General features: G+C 45.1%; 2 protein-coding genes and 1 long non-coding RNA gene across 3 annotated transcripts; 2 read left to right on the top strand and 1 right to left on the bottom strand.

Moving 5' to 3' along the window:
• The first annotated feature begins 2,076 nt into the window (after positions 1-2,076).
• Positions 2,077-4,653, top strand: LOC117190639 (WD repeat-containing protein CG11141-like). The gene is made up of 4 exons (XM_033395686.1): positions 2,077-2,172; positions 2,291-2,575; positions 2,631-3,706; positions 3,771-4,653. Exons 1-4 carry the CDS (start codon positions 2,152-2,154, stop codon positions 4,297-4,299), a joined length of 1,911 nt encoding a protein of 636 aa, XP_033251577.1. The 5' UTR covers positions 2,077-2,151; the 3' UTR covers positions 4,300-4,653.
• On the bottom strand, positions 4,341-5,968 carry LOC117190641. The gene is made up of 3 exons (XR_004473778.1): positions 5,879-5,968; positions 5,458-5,616; positions 4,341-5,014 (listed from the first exon to the last, which is right to left on the bottom strand). It is a non-coding gene; the product is annotated as an uncharacterized LOC117190641 (long non-coding RNA).
• Positions 5,954-9,366, top strand: LOC117190640 (inositol-3-phosphate synthase-like). Its single transcript, XM_033395688.1, has 5 exons — positions 5,954-6,241; positions 7,446-8,129; positions 8,195-8,437; positions 8,500-8,964; positions 9,034-9,366. Exons 2-5 carry the CDS (start codon positions 7,509-7,511, stop codon positions 9,103-9,105), a joined length of 1,401 nt encoding a protein of 466 aa, XP_033251579.1. The 5' UTR covers positions 5,954-6,241; positions 7,446-7,508; the 3' UTR covers positions 9,106-9,366.
• The last annotated feature ends 3,575 nt before the right edge of the window (positions 9,367-12,941 follow it).

A 12,941-nucleotide genomic window follows, 5' to 3' on the forward strand; every position in this document is an offset into this window, starting at 1 on the left:
TCACTGAGATCCGCATCCGCTTCAATCACCGATTTGAACATTGCCATAAAATCCGAGAACTCGAGGTATCCACCAGAAAATTTAGGCACCTTCAGCCCAGGAAGTCGCTGCTTGTGAGCCATGATGATGGTACTATGTCCGGAATGGCTTGGCAGAGTCGTAGAATGGGCAGCGGCGTGTGACTGGCTTACTTCAAAAGCAGCCAGCAACTCAGCTTTCAACGATATGAAAAGAGTATCGAAGATTTCGCGCAGCTCACTCCCAATCTCGTTTTGATCGAGAGCCTCCAACTCATTATGGGCCTTATTAAATTCCTCTCGAATTTCTGCCAACATATCAAGGCGCACCTCGACTTCCGCGGCGGTCTGCTTATCGATTTTATTCCCCGCGAAGGCTTCGCCAAGCCTGTGCAATCGATCATATAATGACTGACTTTTACGCTTATATTTCCGCCCGCGCCTGTATTCGGATCGTTGTCCATGTTAACCGTTGTGCAATTCGACACAACAACGGAAAATGAAATACCGCTTAAGCGACGATGTATAGACGCGAGAGCGAGAATGCAAGACATGAAAAGTCAAGAACCGCGGCTACAGCTGCGCAGAGAATGAGAGATTCGACGCTTAAAGTACCGGAATTTGTCTATAAATATTCCAGCCGCACTCTTACTGAATTTGCACTTTAAACTGTTTTTCAACGTGCACCCAAATGTATTTGTTGGTAGTTAAACTACCCAACAACAAAATATTGTATAAATAATAAGTGTTTTAACGGAACGCGATTAAGCAATGGTTTTATATCACGTCGGGGTCACCAATGTTTGAGATGCCAAGCTTTTTTGGCACCTATGTGTTTCAAAATGAAAAGAGATTTTGGGTTAAACCTTATAATTCGTATTTAATCTTGGTGGCTTAGCGGAAGCCGATTGCTTGCTATTGCCAGATAAACTTTATGCGAGATCGATATGCAACCAATGCGCAGAGGGGTTAGCATAGAACTAAACTATAGACGACGGCGTTAGATCAAAGTGATTGCCGAAGTGGCGGCAGCAGATCAAAGTAGTTGCCGAAGTGGCGGCGGCAGAGAGCCCATTTAGCGGGAGAGCGCAGCAGCTCTGCAGAACGTCAACGTTTTACAACATAGGCGGCTCTCTCTGCTCATACAATACTAATGTTAAAGTTACGGTTATTCTTCAGCGGCTGGCCCGAACAGTAGTCTTTAATTATTCGTCAAATAAAGAACACGGACTTCGTCCGCAAGAAAACTCAATACGTTGAATTTATTAATATAAAAATTTAACTTGTATAAGTTTATTATATTTTGCTTATTTTTTATTTTCATTTATGTATATGTATGTACATATGTATATCTAACAGATTTAATTTTAGGCGGGGAACATGGATGTGACTTAATTACTTAAAAGTCTTGAAATTAAGTCATATCAAGTCGACTCAAAGGTCAGATTAATTTTTGACCCCATTTAATATATAATGGCCTCCTCGTGGTGTTCCCTGGGTACCGATCTTCAATCGGGAGCCAATTTGAGCGGCGACTTTAAGTACATATGTATGTATTTACGTATATATGTATATGTAGTTACATATATGAACATTCTTAAGGCATATCCTCTATTTATAGAAAGAAATATATATATTTGTGCAAATTTATTTAAGTATATATATATTTTTTCTTATATTGTATATTTAGATACATCATTGTTTTAGTTATAATAAACAAAAAAGTCGAGAACATAATTTTTATAATTTATAATAAACCTGTTTAAAATAAGGAAATAAATGTGTATACACTACCATACACTAAAACATGCTGGTGGCAAAACAGAACCAGACCTGAGAGAGTTCAAAAAATCTGAAAAAGCATACAATCACATATTTTTGTCGAAACATATTGCGTATGTACTAACACATGCAAAGATGTTCTCTCTGCGCTCTCTCTCTCATGATGACGTCACTCTGGCGTACTGAACGCGCTAGCCAGTGTGTGACGCTTTCGTTGTATGAACTGGCACATCTATGTACATATGTATGTATATACTGTATGGTTAGTGCTTGCGTCGATGGAACAAACGAATTCCTGGCCGTGGGTAGCGATGCGGGCATTGTATTCTGGTACAATCGCCAAACGGGCGAGATGCAGAAGCTCAAGTCGGAGGTAGTCTATGACTCATTCTACAATTTAATCTCAATAGCATGACCCATCCCTTGCGTGTCATTCACTCATAATTTTGGCTAACGGTGGCGTGGGCTTCCCCCGTCTAATGTCTTTGCAGGTTGCCACACGCATTACGTGCGTGAAGATAGTCAATTCGGTGGAGTACATGGTGGCTGCAGGATGCGCCAATGGACAAGTCAGCATATTCCAGATACAGAAGGAACTGCCCCAGGACTTGAATCTGGTGGCTCCCTGTACGCGCAGCAAGCCCATCGAACGCTACACCATCCGCGACCTGCACCGCTGCGTGGTCAGCTGCTGCGAGTGGTCGAAGAATGGAATGACACTCTTCTCCGGCGACCGCCAAGGCGTTGTGGTGCTAACGGAATTCGACTATCAATCGGTGGGTACAAGAGTTTTGAAAGAATCCTCCAGTAGCCACTATATTTTCCATCCAGCACCTAAGCAAATCTGTTGAGATCCTGAGCGAAGCCTATGAAATCGTCCAGCTAAGCGTACACCAAAGCCACTTGCTCGTGGCCACGCTCTATCGTTGTATCGTGTGCCAGCGCGACGTCCAAACTGGACAGTGGCACATCACCCAGGTGGGCAAGAAGGATCGCAAGCAGCTCATCGACTGTGGCGGCGTGTTCCTTAAGAAGTTGTCGAATAGCAAGCCACAGCTCATTTGCGGGCGACCTGGTCTGCGCTTCTGGATAGCCGACACCATCGGCAATGTGTCTAGGACCCTTATATTTAGGGACGCTGTGCTGCACAGTCACACGTGGGAGATACCCATACTAAACCCGAAGCTGCGCAGTGATCCATCCACAAGGCCACAACCAGCCGTTGCGGAAGATGGAGAAAACGAAGTGCCCTACGTGGCCAGCAGCAATTTCCGCCAGTTGTATTTTTACGACGGCCAGGACTCCTTGCTGGTGACCCATGACGATACCACTTTGTATATATTGAATGTCGACCGCCTCAAGGTGGAAGCGATAGCGCGCGGGTTTCGCAAAATTCTCGACTTTTGCGCTTATGGCAAGGAAATCTTTGTTCTGGAAGGCGAGCGCTCCCTGTTGCGGTTGGCTCCACTTCCGGAGCCACCAAACAAGACGGCGAAAGTAATATTTAATCCGTTGATGCCGCCGCCAGTTCCTGTCCTAGGCGCTCCGCACTCCTACCAGCTGGAGTCACCGCTGGAACTGCAAGCGGAGCCCCTGCACTGTGCCGAAGAATGCTTTGAGCTGATCGAGAAGCTCGATCTGAACGTTCCCATTGAGCTGGCCGTGGAGTCGCCGTTGGCTCAGCAGAACCGACGCCTAGACATTTTTCGTCGCATAGGCGAAATGGATTTCGAGCAGTCTATAGTTCACACCAGCGGTACGACCTCCAGTAAAAAGCGCAAGACATCTGTGGGAAAGCAGAGCAGTGGCTTGGGCGTCGTAGAAATCGGCCACGAGACACATGAGATGAAACTGCCGCTCACTAGTGCCGCCACGATAATGGTGGCCAGCTACTGTCAGATGGAGAAGTGAGTATTCAAAGATTTCACCATTTTTTTTTGCAATCAAGATGTATCTCTATATCCCGTGCAGCAATGGCCTGGCCTCGCCTTTGGATTTGAAGAGCGCCTTTATGGAGCACCTACCGGACACCTTTAGCCCGACCACACTTCAAAAGACCGTGGCGGCCAAGGCCAAGTCCCTCGCCGCCGAGCTGGACCTGCCCGAGGTGCTCCTGGCCCCACTCACTCAAGAAGAGCTGTGTGCCGCCCATGCTCAGACGAAACAACTGACTGAGTCTTTGATCAGCTGCTATCCCACGCGACTGGAGGAGGCCAGTGTGCAGACAGCTCCACACAAAATGAATACCGTCGACGATTACAATGCGGGCCAGCCGATAGACGGGATTTGTGCGTCTGCTCCCACGAAGCCAAAAGTGGCGCCTCTAAAGTTTGTCAACAGCAGGCCGAAGGCAACACTAACCCTGAAAGATGAGACGGACGAGGAGGAGTACACAAGCTTTTTGCCAGACTTTCGACGGGCTGGAGACCCCTTGAGAAATGAAACCCCAGCCACAAGCGATTCCAACACGTCCAGTGAATGGGAGTTTCTGGACAATTAGTTGCAGTATTACCCATAAGTGTATCATTTGCACTTGCTGTCAAATTGATTTTGAGCACATTACACGCTTTTTCTTGCAGCTCCACTCAACGAAACTGTTGAGCGTTTTAGAGTGTGATTATCGTGATTTATTTATATGAGTCGAATTAACACAAGTGTACATAGCTTTAGGATTAGTAATCTTCATTCAAAATTTAAGCCTGTCATATGGAGGTAACACTTAGATGAGCACTGTGATCTTGTCCTAGTGCTAGGATATTGATATCAATCCCTGTGTTAGTTCCCTCACACATTCGAATGCTTTAAGTTTTTTATATTGCAACACACAAAATACAATTATCTTACATAAATGCAATCATTCTACGTATGCACACGAGTGTGTTCATTCACATTAAGGGAAACCCACGCCACAGGAAATGGATGTGGCGCTTAGGGCGTGTCTGAGCTGATAAGGTTCCATCTGGGGGAAATGAGCCTCCCACGACAGCATGTGCCTGATTTGGCGATAGACCTGGTCGACCAAGAGGATCAATTGATGCAAAACGGCTCGTTTCGGTTCTATGGAAAACTTCTGAAGTGGACACATACCGATCAGTTGACGGTGATTGTTATTCAATCCCGAAACAAACCACAACTTGGGCTTGTCAAAAGAAACCAGACCCACCATATTTATTAAGAAACAATTCGTAATTTGAGCTCGGTTTGCTTTCAATTGACTGTAACAATAGAAAGTTTTTCATTTATAAGATGTGCATGTTTCTGGAAGATTCTAGGAACAAGAAATTGTATTGGGGAGCTATTAAGAGGGCCGTTTCAAGGGTTGTAACCCCATGGAATACGGCCCGCAACCACTGGACATCAGATCTTAATACATTAGAATCAGAAAGTTTTTTCGAGTTAAGTTCAAAAACACTCCACTTAAGACAAGGGTATAAAAAGGGCAAGACATATGATCCAATTTCATTTATAATACTTTAAAATGCATTCAGTTTAAATTTATGAACCCTTCCATTAAAAAAGACAATTTTAGTTAAAGAAGAACTTTATAAATTTCTGATTGATATGTCCAAGCGGGATCACTCCTATAATAGTATGTGTTACGTTCAAAACATAGAAAGAGAGAGTAGGAATGTTATGAGAGAGGGAACGAAAGTCTTACCTTGTACTAATTCACCTTTCTTAAATACCTGTCCATGATCTTTATAAAGAGCACGATGAGAAGGGGTTCTATCCTGTGCTGTTCAGATTGAAACCCATCCACAAGCACACACTCACGCAAATGTTCTCTTCTCAGTTTTTACAGAGCGCGGGAGAGCGGCTGAGAGTCCACATGGTGTTTTTATATAAATATGCATATGTACAGTGGCTCCCAGCTTAAATAAACCAGAGAGCACCTTTCACACTTGAAAATGTGTTAAAAAATGTTTCAATACATATGAGGTTGGTTTAAATTAAGCTTAAATGTGTGTCTATCAGTTTACATTTGATTTTTAGTGGTAGGTTAGATAGCTTAGAAGCTATAACAGTTTTAAGTGTGAAAGGTGCTCTGGTTCATCTAAGCAGTGAGCCACTGTACTCACATTTCTATAAAAGCGGCTTCCACACTCGTTTGGCAAATCATTCGCTTTCATTGCCTTCAGCAGAACCTTTCCAGTCCCATTGGATTCCCGCACAAGCAGCCCGGCAGCAAGTGAGAAAATAATTCCTGTAACAAAAAAACGCAAGTGGTGTGGGTGTGAAAATTGTCAAAAGTACAGGAAGAAAAAGAAACAAAGTCGCACGCAGACAGAAAAAACATAGCATTTTTTTGCTGAAAATGAAGCCCACAAATAATTCGGCTCGAAATCATATTGCCCAAGGTGCGGGTGGACGATGACTTCATTGAGACGGACTACGAATATCAGACATCGCATGTGAAGCGTACCGCCAGCGGACAACTGCAGGTGAGTTAATTTGTGAGAAAAAATTGATTAGTTGGAGCAGTTGCCTAAGGATTTCATAAGTTTCCCTTGGAAATGTACCAATACTGACCTTCACATTGAATTTGCCCGACTTCCAGTCATCCACTGCAGCACATACACACACTTACACACCCGGACATTTGCTTAGGAACAGTGGAAATTTTCCATTGTTTGGGCAAGGGATAGGTTGTGGATTGTGGATGAGTGGTTGTGGTTCATACGTACATACATAAGTGATATCCAATATGTGCGCTCCCGATAAGGCGTAGTCCGAAGAGGCGTGGGTGGGTGGGTACAGTCACAGTTACAGATTATTGGTTCCAGAAAACAGCTGATGCTGACACCCGATACTGTGGGCGGCGTGGTTCTACGCGCGCAGGCGCCGTTTGGTGTCGGTTGGCTGTGTCGTCGCAGTTCTTGCTATTGGATTGCAGTAGAACGAACCGAATCGAAAGCCGATTACGTCCCTATTCCAACAACTGTGGTCGTCGTTTGTGCACTGTTTACATCTCACCACCGTCCACCCTCCAGGAGGGGAACAATTGCTGCATGTATGTACATACAGCGGCGTCAGTTTATTCAAGGTCAATGATAGATAATAAAATGAAATGCCGGGATAACTTTTGCTATTAGCTGTCCAAGAAAGAGAAACAGTTTAAATTCTTCGCCTCTCTTTAACTGCAAATGATATGTACATAATTATGCCGGCCGGCAAATGAGCTGACAACAATTCTTACCGGACTTTGGACGAACACGTTGTTAAATTATTAATGCAATCATCGTTCCTTATTTATTCTTTCACGATTTCATTTTTGGGTAAAATCAAAAACACAAATCTCATAAACAACCAAACGAAAATGCCTTTCATATTGTGCTTCGACTATAAAATACCTGATTTCTTTTGGCCTTTTGGTTGTAAAGAAAAATGTAAATGTATTTAAGAGTAGTGTAGAGCAAAGATTAGGCAGCTCAAAGATATCTGGCCCTTTAACTACTTGAAATAACATATTGACTATACAATATGTAAATATATACGTTTGTTATTCCACCCAAATACGGAATCTATATACTCTTCCTCTCTGCAATGGTAACCGGTACCGAAATCAGGTAATTTATACTTACTACTATACTACTACTTACTCAGGTATACTTACTAATCAGCGATTCCGCCGTCTGATCTTTGCAGGTGCACCCTCAGACGACTGCCCTAAAGATTCGTACGGGTCGCCAGGTGCCCAAGCTGGGAGTCATGCTGGTGGGCTGGGGTGGCAACAACGGATCCACCCTCACTACCGCCCTTGAGGCCAACCGCCGCCAGCTGAAGTGGCGCAAGCGCACGGGCGTGCAGCACGCCAACTGGTACGGTTCGATCACGCAGGCCTCGACCGTGTTCATTGGCTCGGACGAGACGGGCAGCGATGTGTTTGTGCCCATGAAGGAGCTCCTGCCCATGGTGGAGCCGAACGACATTGTTGTGGATGGCTGGGACATTAGCAATTTGCACCTGGCGGATGCCATGGTGCGTGCCGAGGTCCTCGATGTGGCCCTGCAGGACCAGCTGTACGAGCAGATGGCCAAACTTAAGCCCCGTACATCGATCTACGATCCGGACTTCATCGCGGCCAACCAGTCGGATCGGGCCAACAACCTCATCAAGGGCACTAGACAGGAGCAGTACGAGCAGATCCGTCGCGACATCCGCGACTTTAAGCAGCGCAGCGGCGTCCTCTGGACGGCCAATACCGAGCGGTTCTCTGAGGTGCAGCCAGGTCTGAACACCACTAGCCAGGAGCTTCTTGCCTCTCTCAAGGCCAACCATTCGGAGGTCTCGCCGTCTACCATCTTTGCCATGGCCAGCGTAGCCGAGGGTGTAAGTATTTCACTCGTTGGCTACTTGATGTGATCTTGAACTCATCCTATTGGACTTCCCCGCAGTGTACCTACATCAACGGCTCGCCGCAAAACACCTTTGTGCCGGGTCTCATCCAGCTGGCCGAGGAGAAGAATGTATTCATTGCCGGCGACGATTTCAAGTCCGGCCAGACCAAGATCAAGAGTGTGCTGGTCGACTTCCTGGTGGGAGCCGGCATCAAGCCAGTTTCCATTGCCAGCTACAATCACCTTGGCAACAACGACGGCAAGAACTTGTCTGCTCCCCAGCAGTTCCGCTCCAAGGAGGTAGGGTGATGTTGATCAATTATTGTCCCTTTGCTGTGACTAACAATCCCTTCCGCCGGCAGATATCCAAGAGCAATGTGGTGGACGATATGGTGGCCTCCAATAGGCTGCTCTACGGCGCCAACGAGCATCCCGACCATGTGGTTGTCATCAAATACCTGCCCTATGTGGGTGACAGCAAGCGGGCCATGGACGAGTACACCTCCGAGATCATGATGGGTGGCCACAACACTCTGGTAATCCACAACACCTGCGAGGACTCGCTCCTGGCCACACCCCTTATTTTGGATCTGGTTATTTTGGGCGAGCTGAGTACACGTATCCAGCTGCGCAGTGCGGAGGAGTCTGCTTCCTGGGTGCCATTCAAGCCGGTCCTTCCGCTGGTGAGCTATCTGTGCAAGGCCCCTCTTGTTCCCCAGGGATCACAAGTGGTCAACTCGCTGTTCCGCCAGCGTGCTGCCATTGAAAACATCCTGCGCGGCTGCATCGGACTTCCGCCAATTTCAAACATGACTCTGGAACAGCGCGTGAGTACATACCGAATCATTTTACTCCATCCACTCCTAATAATCTATCTGACTTTTTGTTTCCTTCAGTTCGACTTTGCCACCATCACGAATGAGCCGCCCGTGAAGCGGGCCAAGCTACTGGGTCAGCCCTGTGCCTAGGAGTCCTCCACCAACGGAGGTAGGCTGCATGCCAATGGACACAGCAATGGCACCAAGTTGGCCGCGAACGGAAATGGCCACTGAAGGGTCACATCCTCCATTGAATCGATTTGTGTGTTGAAAAGTATATAGCTTTGAATATATACATATATGGTTTTTGATGGATGAATTTGAACTTAGTCTTAAGCTATTAATATATATACTGTAAACGTTAAAAAAAACGGGCTCCTCCGAATAAAGCCTAATATTACTAAAAATAAACAGTTATCAGTTGCCTGTTTTTGTTACAAAACACTAGTAGCGGGCCCTGCCAGGTTTCGCTGTGCCACATGGATGAGAAATGAGAAATTATGAAATAGTTGTGGGTATACAATATTTGTTGTGTTAGCGACACGTGAGCACGCAATATTCCGTTCCAGTTCCCGCGATTATTATCTTTTAATATACAACGGACTTGGATTTTAAGAATCCAAATAGAGGAACTGCGCACATCCATCCAGAATGCCCAAATTGTTTGGGATTGGATGTAGCTTTATTATTGAATACATATATTTGAGAATCTGCCAAGTAGTAAGGCAACTATGAGTATATTTCCGTTATTCAACGCTAAAGATTGTTTGGACGAAATATCTGAAAAACATATAGAAACGACTGTGCAATTGATGGTTCCGTTTCCCTTGGACGTCATCGGGAGTATCGGGGAATGCTAGCCAATCCATTAAAGTATTGATAAATGTAACCAAGGAACCGCCTAAGGGTATGCAATGTAAATTCAGTCGAACCTTGACGCTCCTTGATAAGATAAGGTGGTGCACTGTGGATTCCGATGACTCTATACGTTTGGATCTTTGGGTTCTTCGGCGCTGATTACATACAAACTATTTTATGAGATACACTATATCTAATGGTTATTTCTTTGGTATCGTATCGTTGATGGCAGTAAAAGGTACTTTAGATAAGACGTTTCTAATAATACAATCTTTACTCTCCCCAATCAAACATATTTTTTGTAGAATTTACCACTACTCGTATCACGGTTTCATATATCAAAGAATATTCAAATGGCGCTAATGTTTAGACCATCTAATGACAGTCACTCCCTGAATATCCCTCCCTCCATAATTATAATCCACTAGTGGTATATTATGAAGTAATATTGAACGGTTTCATTCGGTTGATTGATAGTGATATGTTTAACGTATTGGATTGTAATTAGTCCACCTTTCGACCATCACTTATCAAGGAGAAGTTCCGTCCAGCCATTCGAACGAACCAAATGGAATTCCCTCCGAGAATTTTCGGATAGAGCTCGTTCGTGCATTCTGTACTCCGCACTCGAGAGCCAAGGCTGTGCAAAGGGCCCGACTGGGCTTGGCGCTTCAACGTCAAGTTGTTGGCACAGAATGACACTTCTGGCGGTGCCGGGTCTGCGTGTGCTCTTGCAACGACACGAATGGTCTCATAAATTAACTGGAGCATCAGGGTATTTTAATTAAAAAACGAGGGGGAACGTTGTGAGTTGCTGCGGACACCGCAACTCTACAGTTATACCCGATACTAAGTCAGTATGGCTCTCCTCCGGCAGACGCCGCGAATATTAAACGACACGACAAAGAGTGCGTGCGAGAGAGACAGAAAATCAGTCTGAGCGTGACGTCGGGCGCTGCGTAGCCACTACAAATTGATTTGTTCCTTTTGGCTATAAAAATTATCTGATCTGATCCAGATTCAGCAATCTGATAGATATGGTCGCTATCTACGATTCTGCGTTTTTAGTTTTCTCGAATCTGCAATATTGTGGATGCAACAGATTTTCGTCTTTTGTGTGGGCGGAAGGGGGTGGGGCGAAATTTTGAGATATACGTTTTATAGTGAGATCTAACAGGAGTGCGGATACTAAATTTGGTTACTCTAGCGTAAATAGTCTCTGAGATTTGTGGATGCCCCAGATTCGTCCTTTGCGGGCCCGGAAGGGGGTGTGGCGAAATTTTGACACAAAACGGTCAAGGTCCGATATCACAGGAGTGTGGATACCAAAATTGGTTGCCCTGGCTCTTATAGGTTCTGAGATCCTTGAACTCATATTTTGCAATTGGCAAAACCGACCATGAAACCTGTGTGTTAGAGAGAGACAGAGCGAGAAAGAATGAAATTGCTTTCTTGATTCTGGCTATAATAATTATACGATCTGGTTCAGATTTTGCACTCTAGAAGATATAGTCATCTTCTACGATTCTGCGTTTTTAGTTTTCTCGAATCTGCAATATTGTGGATGCAACAGATTTTCGTCTTTTGTGTGGGCGGAAGGGGGTGGGGCGAAATTTGAGATATACGGCTTATAGTGAGATCTAACAGGATTGCGGATACTAAATTTGGTTACTCTAGCGTAAATAGTCTCTGAGATTTGTGGGTGCCCCAGATTTTCGTCCTTTGCGGGGGCGGAAGGGGGTGTGGCGAAATTTTGACATAAAACGGTCAAGGTCCGATATCACAGGAGTGTGGATACCAAATTTGGTTGCTCTAGCTCTTATGGGTTCTGAGATCCTTGAACTCATATTTTGCAATTGGCAAAACCGACCATGAAACCTGTGTGTTAGAGAGAGACAGAGCGAGAAAGAATGAAATTGTTTTCTTGATTCTGGCTATAATAATTATACGATCTGGTTCAGATTTTGCACTCTAGAAGATATAGTCATCTTCTACGATTCTGCGTCTTTGGTTTTCTCGTATCGTCGAAATTGTGGATGCCACAGATTTTCGTCCTTTGTGGGGGCGGAAGTGGGCGGGGCAAAGTTTTGAAATTTTCTTGTATAGTCTTTGATCACTAGGCGCTGAAGGGGACGGACAGACGGACAGACGGACGGACGGACAGACGGACAGACGGACGGACGGACAGACGGACAGACAGACATGGCTCAATCGACTCGGCTATTGATGCTGATCAAGAATATATATACCTTATATATACTCCTTTTGAGTATCGGGTATAATGAATTTAGCTGGTGCGAAGAATTATTTCATCCGGATTAAGTGATTGAGCAGTGGAGAAAACGGGACTGTAATGGCGATTTGTATCTAGTCTTTGTAGTTCCGGTTGTGTGGCAAGATCAAATATGTATGAACATATGAATGTATGGCACAAAGTGGGTTGCTCCGCGGTTATGCTTTACTCCAGTCTTCAGTCTCTCATGTAATTCCGAAGCCATATCTGTGTACCTGTGGCTTTACCCTATCGCACATTGCCATCTCTGAATCAGGCAGTTAGTTGGAGTTTGATTGATTGACGTTCCCAGGGGGAAGCACTGAAAATACTACACTATAGACATGATTATCTGGCCATGAATCGAAAGATATTTGTATTATCTCTCTATGTGATTGAGTCACTTCGTATTGACTTTAAGCATAGCTATGCCATCTAGGTAACGAATCTGCTTCAAACGCGAACCTGGCTGAGAGCACCCCAAATTAGAAGTTCACCTGCCACTCGCTATCGAAAATCTACATGTGTATCAGGTGTGTATTCCGAAATTGGAACACACGGCGATAGTAACTATATTATGTCTTGCAAATCTCTAGATAAGGCTCCGCGTAAGCATGAACCAGCACCATCCAACGAACTTTCACTCTCTGTGGCCAGGAGAATCGAACTGGACACACTACCAGCCCGAAGACTTTATCTTATCGCTTATCGGCGCTCGTGCTCGGTGCGGCTATCTTCTGGCAGAGCCAGAACTATATTGTACACCTCGTACTGCCAACAGTGGTACTAATAATACCAACCTGAGTACAAGCTGCAGCGGGGCGGTTGTCGCTGCCGCTGCCACTATCGGCTTAGG

This window comes from Drosophila miranda (genome assembly GCF_003369915.1).
Source record: "Drosophila miranda strain MSH22 chromosome Y unlocalized genomic scaffold, D.miranda_PacBio2.1 Contig_Y1_pilon, whole genome shotgun sequence".
NCBI classification, from domain to species: Eukaryota; Metazoa; Arthropoda; class Insecta; order Diptera; family Drosophilidae; genus Drosophila; species Drosophila miranda.